General features: G+C 41.7%; 1 protein-coding gene across 3 annotated transcripts in view; it reads left to right on the top strand.

Moving 5' to 3' along the window:
* pak5 (p21 protein (Cdc42/Rac)-activated kinase 5) overlaps positions 1 to 12,640 on the top strand; it is a 74,575-nt gene that overhangs the window by 26,440 nt on the left and 35,495 nt on the right. For 2 of the 3 annotated variants that reach the window (XM_020603718.1, XM_020603716.1), the window contains exons 2-3: positions 4,115 to 4,338; positions 5,880 to 5,924. In XM_020603718.1, coding sequence (XP_020459374.1) covers positions 4,135 to 4,338; positions 5,880 to 5,924 — 249 coding nt within the window. In that variant the 5' untranslated portion in view covers positions 4,115 to 4,134. The remainder of the gene's footprint in view (positions 1 to 4,114; positions 4,339 to 5,879; positions 5,925 to 12,640) is intronic. The other variant, XM_020603717.1, reaches the window with a different exon arrangement.

Raw genomic sequence — 12,640 nt, forward strand, 5'->3', positions numbered from 1 at the left:
GGACAGGGAAGATGGTTCAAATTGATGGGAAGATGGATGGAGCCAAATACAGGACCATTCTGGAAGGAAACCTGATGGAGTCTGCAAAAGACCTGAGACTGGGACGGAGATTTGTCTTCCAACAAGACAATGATCCAAAACATAAAGCAAAATCTACAATGGAATGGTTCACAAATAAACATATCCAGGTGTTAGAATGGCCAAGTCAAAGTCCAGACCTGAATCCAATCGTGAATCTGTGGAAAGAACTGAAAACTGCTGTTCACAAACGCTCTCTATCCAACCTCACTGAGCTCGAGCTGTTTTGCAAGGCGGAATGGGCAAAAATTTCAGTCTCTTGATGTGCAAAACTGATAGAGACATACCCCAAGTGACTTACAGCTGTAATCGCAGCAAAAGGTGGCGCTACAAAGTATTAACTTAAGGGGGCTGAATAATTTTGCACGGCCAATTTTTCAGTTTTTTATTTGTTAAAAACGTTTGAAATATCCAATAAATTTCGTTCCACTTCATGATTGTGTCCCACTTGTTGTTGATTCTTCACAAAAAATTACAGTTTTATATCTTTATGTTTGAAGCCTGAAATGTGGCAAAAGGTCGCAAAGTTCAAGGGGGCCGAATACTTTCGCAAGGCACTGTACATGCATTCAGTGTTGTGTATATGGGTGTGAGTACATGTTGTTGTATCTCTTAGCAGTTGAGCTTGTCCTAGACAATTTAAGCCCCACTAGACTTTAATAATCTCATTTTCAAGACATACCATGGACATACCAGCTGAAATGATGACAGTTGTAGCAGCAGTAGTTATTGTAAGCTAGTGCTAAAGTTCAAGCTCTGAAATCTTTGTTGAAACCCCATCTCTAACCTGATTTTTAAGGGTTTCAGCTGATTTGTTTTAAAGCAAGAACCAGTAAAAGGGTCTTAAATATGCACCTGCTGGCTACATAAACTACATAATATAATTATTTAATGAGCTGAAAGACTACAATGAAAGACTAAAGTAAACTAAAACTAACTGTCCCAGGCAAAATGTCAGCATCCTCCCAGATCCAGTAGTAGGTGACATGGAAATATAGAAAGAGCACTATATTTGTATTGCAGCTTGAGCTGCAGTAGTTGGATAGTAGTAATTAAAATGTTACACAGTTGTTGCAGTTATGCTTTAACAGTTGCATCACTTACGGCACAAGAGAAAAGGATTGGGGATGAGTATGGTTAAAGGGTTAAAGGCTGAAGTGACTTAAAAGCATAACAGAGCTGCTGACTCTGCTTCAACTCTCACAGGGTGGACATGTGACCTGTAAACTCACAAAATAATGTATTTAGTTACAGTAATGGCATGACATGCTAATGTTTATAGCATGGATGTATTATTGGAGCCAGATATGATGCTGTCACGTAGCCCTTCAGCCAATTTTTCCTTATACTGTAACAAAAAAATCTCCCTGTGACCCAAAAAGCCTTTTCTCCACAGACCAAGATGATAAAAGAAATGTCTGTAAAACTGTTGACAGCTGCTCTTTTTATTATGAATTTTTAATCTTATGGAGGTTTTAGAAGTATAACACTTCTCAAGACCCCAGAAAAGTTGTTTTGTGATGACATCACAGTGTAAAGTTTATGAGCTAAGAACAAGAGGGCAGGTGAGGCAGAGGGGGAAACTCTAATGTGTTCGCAGTGGGCTGCACGATGCAGAAGCAAATGTGGTAGATAGAAAACTCATGTGTCAGATGAACATTTTAAGTGGCGTGGTACCATCTTTGGGTCTGGGAACCAGTTGTCCTAAATACATCCATGGATAGAAACCTACATTAGAACCAGCAAAACCTTGTTTAATCAGCTTCTTCCTTTTATTCCTGTGGGTCCAGTCTGATTATCACTTCCACTACTTTCCAAATCTGGTTCATATTTGGATACAGCATTATGGGATGTGTTTTTGTTTGTGCATTGCTCTAAGGTAACAAGGAGCTCAGTACTGTGTGTGTCAGCTGATGATTCAGTGCGAGGCGGTGACCAAGCCTTGTTTAGTCAATGTGAGCTTCACTGTGGTCACTGCAGAATGCAACTTTGGTGTCGATTTACAAAATATTTTGCCTTCTGTTAGACTCCTAGGAGCTGTTTTTCCTTCCTTGACTAGGTCAAGGATAAATCTGACTCATCTTGACTTTCAGAATGTCAGTTCTAATCAACATAATGTCTGCATGTAAGTATTGCATCTTGCAAAAGCCATGTTGTAAAAATAGTAACAATTTGTTGAGGCTGTTAAGATGTCAATCATATCTCAACACTATATGGAAAAGGTGAGGGTTAAGAATTGCATTTGTTTTTGGCCAATATTAGAAGGAATATCAGCGGAGAGTATTTAAGTTGTGTTTTTACCAGCTGGACATGTGATGGGCAAAGAGCAGTCATATATTTCTTTATCAAGGTGCCTCTCTGCCAGATATTTCCATTAGCTTGTTAAATATGCAGCTCAGTGAGTGGGGCCATGTGATAGTTGCACTTGTGATTTTCTTATGATTCATACTTGACTCACAGTTTTAGTGGTACAAATTATATCTCAATATTTTGTGCCCTTAAATTCAATGATGGACTTTGATTTATACATAAACCCTGTCTGTCTTTTTTTAATGAATAAGATTATTACTCCCAAATGATATAATACATCCTTGTGTCTTTGCATTTTAACCTAAGGTCTGCAGTGAACATGGCACAGAAGGCAAAGTTGTGTAAACATGCCTTTTTCTTTTTCTGGTTTCCACTATATAGTATATTCCTTTTTAGATCACTCCCTAACCTCCCCCAACCTTTCTCCCATAAATCTATCTTTCCTTCTTTCCTGTTTGAGGCCATTAATTCGGTCCATCTGGCTCCCCCCGTTGGGCAGCAAAAGGAAATGACTGAGCAAGAATTCCTTGATTACATTTTGGACTTGTCAGTTTAAAATTAAAGTTAGTCTTTAGTCACTTTTGTTACTGGATGTTCTGTCACTTTTAACAGCTAACTTGAATGGTTGTCATGTTCTATTTAGCAGTTGTCCTTTTCTACTACTTCTACTAATACTACTACTGCCCCCTTCTTATTTCATGTTCTTCTATATACTATAGCCTGATTCCAATTTTTTGTCCAGAGCATTGAACTTCAGTATTCTAGCTTTAACTTATATAGCTACTTTGTGCATATTTAGTATGGACAGACAGTAAACATCTGTTTAAAAGCCATAACAGAGAAGGAGACAGAAAACAAGAAGGGTGGGGTGGTTTATATAATTCTCTGAGGACAATACCTCCTAGAAAGAATGATACAATAGACTTCATTCACATCCACGACAACAACATCATGACATTTGTTGCTGTGACTGGACATCGTGCATCCACCCAACCCACAGATACCAGATAGTTTCTGTCAGTAGTGAAGTGAAAGCACAGGCAGAAGCGGTGGAGCTGCCAACATGCACAAAGTGCCTCAGACAAAAGCTGTTTACTGTGTGTAAAGCACTATGAAAACTTACATTAAAAAGCACATTTTAACTTGGCATCATTTTCTTCTTTTTCTCTATAGTGCATCAACACATATTCCCCCCTAATGTTTGTGTTATATAACCAAAGTAGTCACTTGGTTTTTCTAGCATGTTTGGACAGTTTTTTCCTTGTTTGTATCCTGCAGCATGATAAGGTTCTGCTTAACATGCAGCAAAGCAACAGAGTACATAACGGCACACAACCCATTATAAAACACCACCCAACCTTCACATGCAGTGTGTTTTCTGATGGTCTTTTCTCTTTGTCTGTTTCTGTTTGTCTGAACATGCAGTCTCTTTTTAATTAAAAATAGAGCTCATCATTGGTATAATGACATAAAACGTAACAAGGTTTATACATGACACGTTTTCACCCAGCGGCTGAATGGTATGTTTGACGACCCTCAAACATTACAGGCTAATTAAATGTCAAAACTCTGATACTTATTTGATACATATTTATTTGTGTTCTGGTCTGTGGCCAGAGGTTGAATTGGAGCACAGATAGAGGAAGCCAGAACGATAATATAAAAAATAGTCAGTCAGTGGAGCAGTCAGGGTGTTAATCTACAGCTCTCTTCTTTGGGTTGCCAGGTTTGCCAGGGTTTTCCAGCATGTTTGGAAAGAAGAAAAAGCGGCTGGAGATCTCAGCTCCATCTAACTTTGAGCACCGGGTCCACACAGGCTTTGACCCGCGGGAGCAGAAGTTCACGGGCCTGCCGCAGCAATGGCAGAGCCTCCTGGCCGACACTGCCAACCGCCCCAAGCCCATGGTGGACCCTTCTTACATCACCCCCATCCAGCTAGCGCCAATGAAGGTAGAGTATAGCGGGACAGAGGGCATCAGGCCTGAGCACTGGGGATAAATCATTGTCATTTTCTGCTTATTGCTCACTTCACCTTTCTCATGTCTTTGTGGCTCTTTTGCTCCTCATCCCTCTGGTGTTCCTCCCCCACTCTCCCCCATATCCCTGCACTCTCTGTCTATATGAACTGTATGAACAATCCTTATTGCTTCCCTCCACTGTCCCAAGCATATTTCATCTACTTTAATACCTTTTGTATTTTCATTCTGTATAGCTGGCTTTCACTTCAGTGTCTCTCACCATCTCACCCTCCACCTGTTAAAATCCTTAGAGACAAAGTAGATAATCCTCAGTGCCACCTGGCCACTTCACGTGATTCAAATTTCCTATTCACATATGAAATTATAGTCATTGTACGGCATACCAAGCTGCACGTTGCTCTTAAAAAGCCACCATGTAAAAGCCAAACTCCTAAGCATGAATCTTACTGAGGTAAACTATAAGCTCCAATGAGTTCATATGTAGAAAGTCGGAGATCTACAGCTGAGATCTTTGCTAGCAGGTTAGCCATAAGCATTTGATAAACCTATAGACCTTTTGTCTCCTGCTGGTAAAAAAAAAACTATTCTGAATGCAACTTTAAAGATACTATCTTATTAAACTGAATTATTTTTCTATTTAAAGAACATGGCTGTCACCAGAAATCCATATACAAACTGAAGCTTTGTTTCATTTGGCAGTGTGATTTGACCTCCTTTCCAATAATCCCCATCAAATCCCCTGTGACTGTGATTGTGTCTTTTTTCTCTGACCCTTCTGAGTTTCTCCTCTGATGTGTTGTTGTTCATTCTGTTCGTTTGATCAACTAAGAAAAGGGCTGTAGTGCATTATAGTCATTTAAACATAATTTAAGCAGTAATTGAGCCTTAATATTTCTGTGCACCTTTCTCTGGGTTGTAACAGAACTTCTTATGTATATTCTGAGGGCTTTCTCGTACATGCACTAGGATGCATTAGGTCTCATGGGCCTTCACAAAGTCACCCTTTAAATTTATGTTTTGTTTGTTTAAAAGTGATACAGGAAATCATAAAGGAGGCAGGATCTGGCTGTTTATGTCTCACTGGTGTCTTGTAAGCCCGTTTGGGCTGGGCATGTAAAAATGCATGACACCGGACTGTTTCTGGTCTCTTCTTACTGAATGTGTGACCCAGGCTCTCACCTTCCTGAGGATCACTGACCTTCAGCTGTGAAATCCAGGACCCTTTCCTACTGTATGTGTTTTACAACACCTGTTTACACCCTTTTTGTTGACCCTGATAATACTTTGGGATGCATTACATTTAAAGCAGTGAGACTAAATGCACTTTTGTGAGCTTTGATTATCAAGCTAACTTATATTTTAATCTCTGAGGAAGCACTTACAGGTCCTGCTGACAGGAAAATGCGTGATCAGACATCCACAAACGTCATGTAACGGAGAACAGCAATATGCCACAGGAGATATCTCTGAAGAGGGGGAAACAAGAAAATAATTCTCTTCCTCTCTTCACAGATATCTCCCAAGAAAGTCCGGTCATCCGAATCACCGTTGCCCAAAGTATGACTTTCTCTTCCCTTCTGTTTTTAACCCCCTTCTTCTTCTTTTTTTTGTTGGCCTCTCTCACACAGTCACAACTCTGCTGTTTTGTTTGCACATCTCTCCTCCGCTGCCTGCTGCCATGCATTCAGGTGGAGGTGGCGTGTCAGCAGGCACAAGGAGGAACACTTGAGAATGACTCCACACATGACATAACTACATTGCTCTGCCAAGTCTTTTCTTAGACCTCATCTTCACTCTCCTTTTTGTTTCATTCGCATGAGCCTGTATCTTAAAATGACAAAATGAACTATAGCGGCATGTTCCCTTGTTTCTCCCCTTGCTATGGAGCACCACTGATAATGATGATGATGATAATGATTGTGATGACAATGGGTGCTAAGATGTGAAGTGCATGTTGCCATGACAGTTGATTCTGCTCTGCTGTAGAACACACTCAGTAGAAATTAGGCCACAAAGCGTTTGCATGTTAGAAGAACCCTTCGATCCACTGCTTGATTCGACCCAGCCCACACTGCCTCCTCTCACCTTCCTTCCGATTGTCATTTCCCATTATACAAGAAGCAACAAACAAAATGACATAAAGATGTTTTGTAATTCATCTGTCACTGCGTGATTGAGAGAGAGGCCGTTCAGCTGGATGCACTGTCAGTAGGTGCACTCCAGTAGTTGGTCGGTTGGAGAGTCATTGAACTGACAACAAATGTATGCACAATAATTACGTGTAAGCTCACAGGAAAACACATGGAAGCAGCGCAGGTGCCATAATAAGTAGAAAACACCCCCATGTCCCGATAAATTATATTACTGGTACAGTAATGCTCACAGCAGATAACTGACCAGGGCAGAGCCGTGCATATAATTTTACAATCATCAATGACAAAATACATTTTAATATTTATGATGGAAGTCATGAAAACAGTGGTTGTAGGTGCCTTTCTAACAGTAATGTAGTACTCGACACAGACTGGGGACTCAGGGTTTAGTGACAAAACTACGACACTGCATGAAAAAATGTGTAATCCCCCCAACTGTTATTTTTACCTTGTTCGGGAGGGTTGAAGTCTTAACTGGAGGATCTGAGGTGTTTGCCAACTGTTAACTGACATAAGCAGGACATATCTCTTACATGTGTTTATAGCTCAATATTAAAAGAGCTGATAATTGAAGATGTGCACAATAAAAACATTTGTCATTCTCCTCAGTAACCAATCATTGCTTCAGACTTTTGAGTCAGTGCCAAATCTTGGGAAGACGTTTGCAATAGATAAGGATATTTCAACGGAAAGTTAAGTGAGCATTGGCACATAAAAGGGATGAAGCTCAGTAACAGGAAGCCAAAGTCAGAGATAGATAGATAGATATAAGGCGGACCGATGATGTTGATGAAAAACAGAAGGTATTTGCGACTGTAATTCTTACTGGGTTTGGTTGGTGTACATCACAGATTTATGATCTCCAAATTGGATTAAAATCATTGAGGTCAAATTAACCTAACCTCACGTAGAGGAAGAAAAATCCAATCTGGCTCTTGTGTGTCTTTTAAACAAATAGAAAAGCTGACGAGGCACCGTGGAAAGTAGTTTGATATTACTTGGAAGCTGGGGTCACTTCAAACCCACATGAAAAACCGAAGGATATCACTTTGCTCTCATACAGAGTGCACACAGAGAATACAAACTAACAAAGTTGTAAATAAGTCATGTGAGTGTGCTCGTTTGATGAAGCTCATGAAGGAAACTCTGTTGTTTGCTCAAATTCAGTGTGCGATGCCAGAACTCAGGTTTTGCTTTTTGTCAGAACTTGTTCTGTGCTTACGAATCTGCATCTGCTGACTCAGACCAACCTGCTTTTAGAATACCACACAGGATCTTTGCAGTAGAGTTTTTGGTACTTTTCTTCTTTGTCTTTTTAATGGTATTTGATATTCTAATGAGAGTAGGCTATGTGTATGTATTTGTGTGTATTCTTGTGTGTGTGTGTGTGTGTGTGTGTGTGTGTGTGTGTGATCCTTGCTCCCAAGGCGTATTAGGGTTATTTATAGTGTCTTACCCATGATGCCCTTCTCCCCTGGTTGCCATGACATTTGATTGACACAAGTCTTCTTCTGCATGGCAGTCACCTCCAGCTCTGTCTGCTAAGTGTGTGTTTGTGTGTATGTTTGTGCACCCACCAGGTGGGCATAGATGAAGCAGTCTCCAGTGTGGCAGACATCCAGCGCTGTCCTCACCAAACGGTGCAGAGGAACAGAGTACAGAACAAAGGCAGCATGGTGTGTGTGCATGTTTGCCAGTTTTTGTATATGTATTTTTGTGTGTGCATGTAGAGCAGTTAGAGAAGTTGATGCGGTCGTCATGCTGAAGTAACTAAACCTTCTGTATTGTGTGCTCATTGTGTATTCAGAAGGCCTGTATCCTTGTTGTCAGACTGCACATCTCAGCTGAGCATTGCTTAAAGCTCTCATCTCTATTCTCCTCTTCCCCATCCAGCAGCCCAGGCACACATGCTAATCCAGAAGTATAGGCTAACACCATACCCTAACAGCATTTCTATGTTTAAACATTTCTGCAGTCTGACAAATACAGTTATGTGTATGTGGGGTGTGTGGCGGTGCATGATAAGTGTGATATAGCAACCGTCAAGTGAAGCGCCGTCATTTTTATGTTGCATTTTTAAAAATTTGATGTTGATGTACATATTCAAAAGTGTGCGACATGCGGTTACATGTGTGTTGCGTTCATTAGCACCAGCAGGGGGTAGGGCCATGGCTGTTATTAACAGGAGTCTCAAGTTGCACCTTGACTTTGACGCCCTCAAATTGTAGACCCCAATAAGGAGCTGAGGAGATCATTTACTGTGGTGGTGGTGTGTGTGTGTGTGTGTGTGTGTGTGTGTGCTGTAGATGCATATGTATGGTATGTGTGGGCATGCGTGTGAGAGCTTGGGCCTGCTAATGCTGCAGTATCTCCTTGTTCCTATTTCCTCACTCTTCCTCAGCTGTGGGCTGATATTGCAAGTCTGCATTCTTGTAAATAAAAAGTGAATGACCTGTGTAGGAAAGATGATATATATATAAAAGCAAAGGCATTTGGGAGTAGATTCTTTCTGGACTTCTTGTGCTTCAACTCTCCTGCCTCAACTGAATACTTTGCTGCCTTAGTTTACAGAATTTCCTCTGTTTGTGTCATTTGCATGTTGGACTTTTAGAAGACGCTGAGAAATTTACAATGTGTTCAACAAAAGATTCCTATAAAAGCAATACATAACTCAATTACTAGTGTTTAGTGAACGTGTCAGAGCCGTGATAACCTGACAACCTGTGCTCAAGGAAAAGGCAGGAGGATGTGCCTGGAGTGAATTAACAACAGAATAGTTATTATTGGATTATTTGAAATCACAGCAGTGAAGTTTAGATTCTTACCACACAAGGTCATGACAGTGGCAGAAAGATAGTAATATACTGAGTTAACACATGATACTGTAAGTAGTAGAAACCTGATCTACTGTATGTACAGTATATATATACAACAAAGTATGATGTGGATCAAAGTAATATTGTATATAATGTATAGTATACAATGTATAGGAAAGTTATAGGGCTTACTGAAAACTGGCCACTGTGAGTCAACACATAATGCTACATATTGCAACTAAATTAATGTGAGAGTAGTTTAATGTCTTGAGTTGATCCACACATTTTCCACAAATTCACCCAACAAAGCCAGTGATGAATGGAGACAGGGTGGACGTGTACATGTGGTTTTTAATGCAGGTAAATGAAAGCTGACTGCTCGCTTACACATTCAAAGTAGACACTTATCTTTCTCTTGATAAAGGTCAGGGAAGATGGAGTGAAGGATAATGTCGGTATTACTGAATAAAGTGGTATTTGAAAAGGTGTTGTTTTGGGTGACTGCTGCTGAGGCTGCAGGAAGGGAACCTTGTAGCAAGTGAGAGTATGACGTGTAGGATGTTCAGCAGTAAATTCCAGCAGTTATGTAATGTTTGTGACTTCTAACATTTCCCGGAATGACTGCTGACAGCCTCCAGTGTCTGTGCCTTAACTTGCTGTATTTCAGCTGTGGGTTACATAAGCTTTAAGTAGTGTAGGTGTACAGAGCTCTGATAGTAGTTGCAAAAAAAAATATCTCAATCTTACATCACACTGGAAAAATGCAGCCAGAACTGTAGGAAATGTTAATGTAAAGTGTTGCTCACATCTTTACTGTAATTCATCTACAATTTCAGTAACTTAAATGTGTATAGGTTAACCAAATTTGTCATAATACTGCTTATAGGGACACAAGTGATTTGACTGGCCCAGTGAGGATGATAACTGGTCTACTGTAAATCTCAGTGGGTCAGTGATAGCTCAGCACAGCCACCAGGGGAGGAGGAAACTTGATCAGTGGGTCTTGTGATGGGTAGCTGGGCTGGGAGCAGAGGGCCAGACTTGGATTTGATTCGGCCGTGCAGCTGCAGCTGTGCAGAGCGATTATGGTGACTGGGGCCAGAGCTACCAGGAGGATCGAGGTGCTGCGAGAAGCAGGGGAGGTGGTGGGTACAGCAAAGACCGAGGAGGCAATGGTGTTTAAACCCCAGGCAAAGATGATTCATAAACAGTTACAGGTGGGGCGCTCTAGTGTTTCTGTATCTAGTGAGCCAGAACTGCATGCTGGTATGCTGGCGATGCAGATTTGTCTGTGCAACAGGTCTCAGCTCTCACTGCCAGCAGTTCCCAGCACATAGTGAAAACATATTTGACTCTGTTTCAAACCTGTTTCTATTTTTGCTGCTTTTTTTACAGTAAACTGTGATACTGCATAAATTATTGCTCTATAGAAAGCAGGATGTCTTCTCATGTTTCTTGTAAAAGGGAAGGTTTACACTGCATGGCAGACTGATTTTTGTAGCTTTGCTGGGTTTGCTGTTTGTATACATATGAAAAAGGAGCTTAGGAAGAAATACAAACCTGTGTCTTTATTGAACAGGGAAGCAGGGCTGTTATGGTTCGGACATATGCGTGCAGAGAGTTGCTAATTTGAGGAGGCATTTTATTGCAGTGTGTAATGATACTGGGTGAATTCCAAGGCTGTGGACTGTCCAGACTGAGAATGAATGAGGTCTAGACAGGTGCTTAGATGTGGAGGAAGCTGCCTTGTTGCAAGTTTCAGGAACATAAAAGCACAAAATCTTTTGAAATAACATGAAATAAGATTCTCAATTTTACAGCAAGTGCCCCTCCATCATCATATAGCTACAGACACACGGGTACAGTAGCCTACTGTGTTGCTTTGCTCCAAATCTACCAAACTGCATTTATTCTCTGGCTTGTCGTACACAGTGACTGTGGCATTCATTCAACTTTTTAATGGACCGAAATGAAAGCTGCATGCTGTGATCAATATGTGTTTAATTTCAAGAACTTGACTCCATATGTATTACATTCCATCTCCCATTGATCTGGGAACAAATTGGTCAAAGCAGAAATAGATTTGAAACAAAATAACTGTCAGGTTTGCTCGGCCGCTCTGGCCTCCCTCACCTTTCCTACTGTCTCTTGCCCATTAACACTAATCACGTTCACCTGTTCCTCACTCCCTTATCACCAGCTGCACTTGATTAGGTTGCTCACTATATTACCCGGTTTCACTCCTCAGTCACTTGCCAGTTCGTTCTCGTCTCTAGGCCATTTTTTCTCCATGCTCTTTCGTTGTTTTGTATGTATTTATCCCCTAGCCAGCTACTGTTTTGTGTTCCCACCATGGACTGTTCCTCCAGACCGTGGCTCCACTCTCCCCTCCCAGGCAGGTCAATGCTCAGTCGCCTATCTGTTACACTATTGTCATCATCTCTCTGTCTCCACCTTCAGTAGCCACCATCACCACCGACCAGCCCAGGAGTGACCCAGCCTACGCAGCTCGGCCCAGCTCTCCATCTACTCACTTCCTACTGTTGGTCAACACCCGGTTACTACTCATTGACATCAGACATGGTGGTGATCAGCTGCTCTGAAACAGAGGAGAGGGAGGTTCAAGATGGCGCCAGTGTGCACGGCCTGCCGTCTACCGCTCCTAATTTTGTGTGTTTTTGTGCTGTATTGTTCTTTTTTCATCCAGAATGGGGACTCTTTACTGTCATACGATCGCCAAACTTTGCTGAATCTTCTCTTGGGTGTTCCAACTCTAGTGCAGACTGACTATCACGGACACAAGTTTCTGCCTTCGTTTTTATCTGAAATACCTGCTCACCTTTGCCGTGCTCCAGCTTTTCCACTCCGGAGGAGGAGGAGGAGGAGGAGGAGGAGGAGACGTCGCGGCAGGTGTGGGGGACAATTGGTAAGGCTTAAGGCCTCCTTGGCGGGCCTTTCCTTGGCCTCTCTGGCTCGGTTTACCCCGGTTGCCGGCCTCCGCGCCTCATGGTGTTGTTTGGATCCTGTTGGCTGTTCGCTGGTGTCAGTGGTTGGCTCGGACCGGAGAAGTCGATGGCCTGGTGGCTATTATCCACGTCTATGTCGACGTGGGATAAATCGCTCAAATCTACGATCACTGAAGCGAGTCTCCAGGATGGCTGGCCTGCCGACTCCCATTAAAATTGGCCTCATCAACGCTAGGTCGCTGGCAAATAAGTCTTTTATTTTAAAGGAATTTTTTATTTCTCGAGGATTGGACTTTCTTTGCGTGACTGAGACCTGGCTGGGCGTGGGTGAGTCTAGT

The sequence above is a fragment of the Monopterus albus genome, unplaced genomic scaffold, assembly GCF_001952655.1.
Source record: "Monopterus albus unplaced genomic scaffold, M_albus_1.0 scaffold62.1, whole genome shotgun sequence".
NCBI classification, from domain to species: domain Eukaryota; kingdom Metazoa; phylum Chordata; class Actinopteri; order Synbranchiformes; family Synbranchidae; genus Monopterus; species Monopterus albus.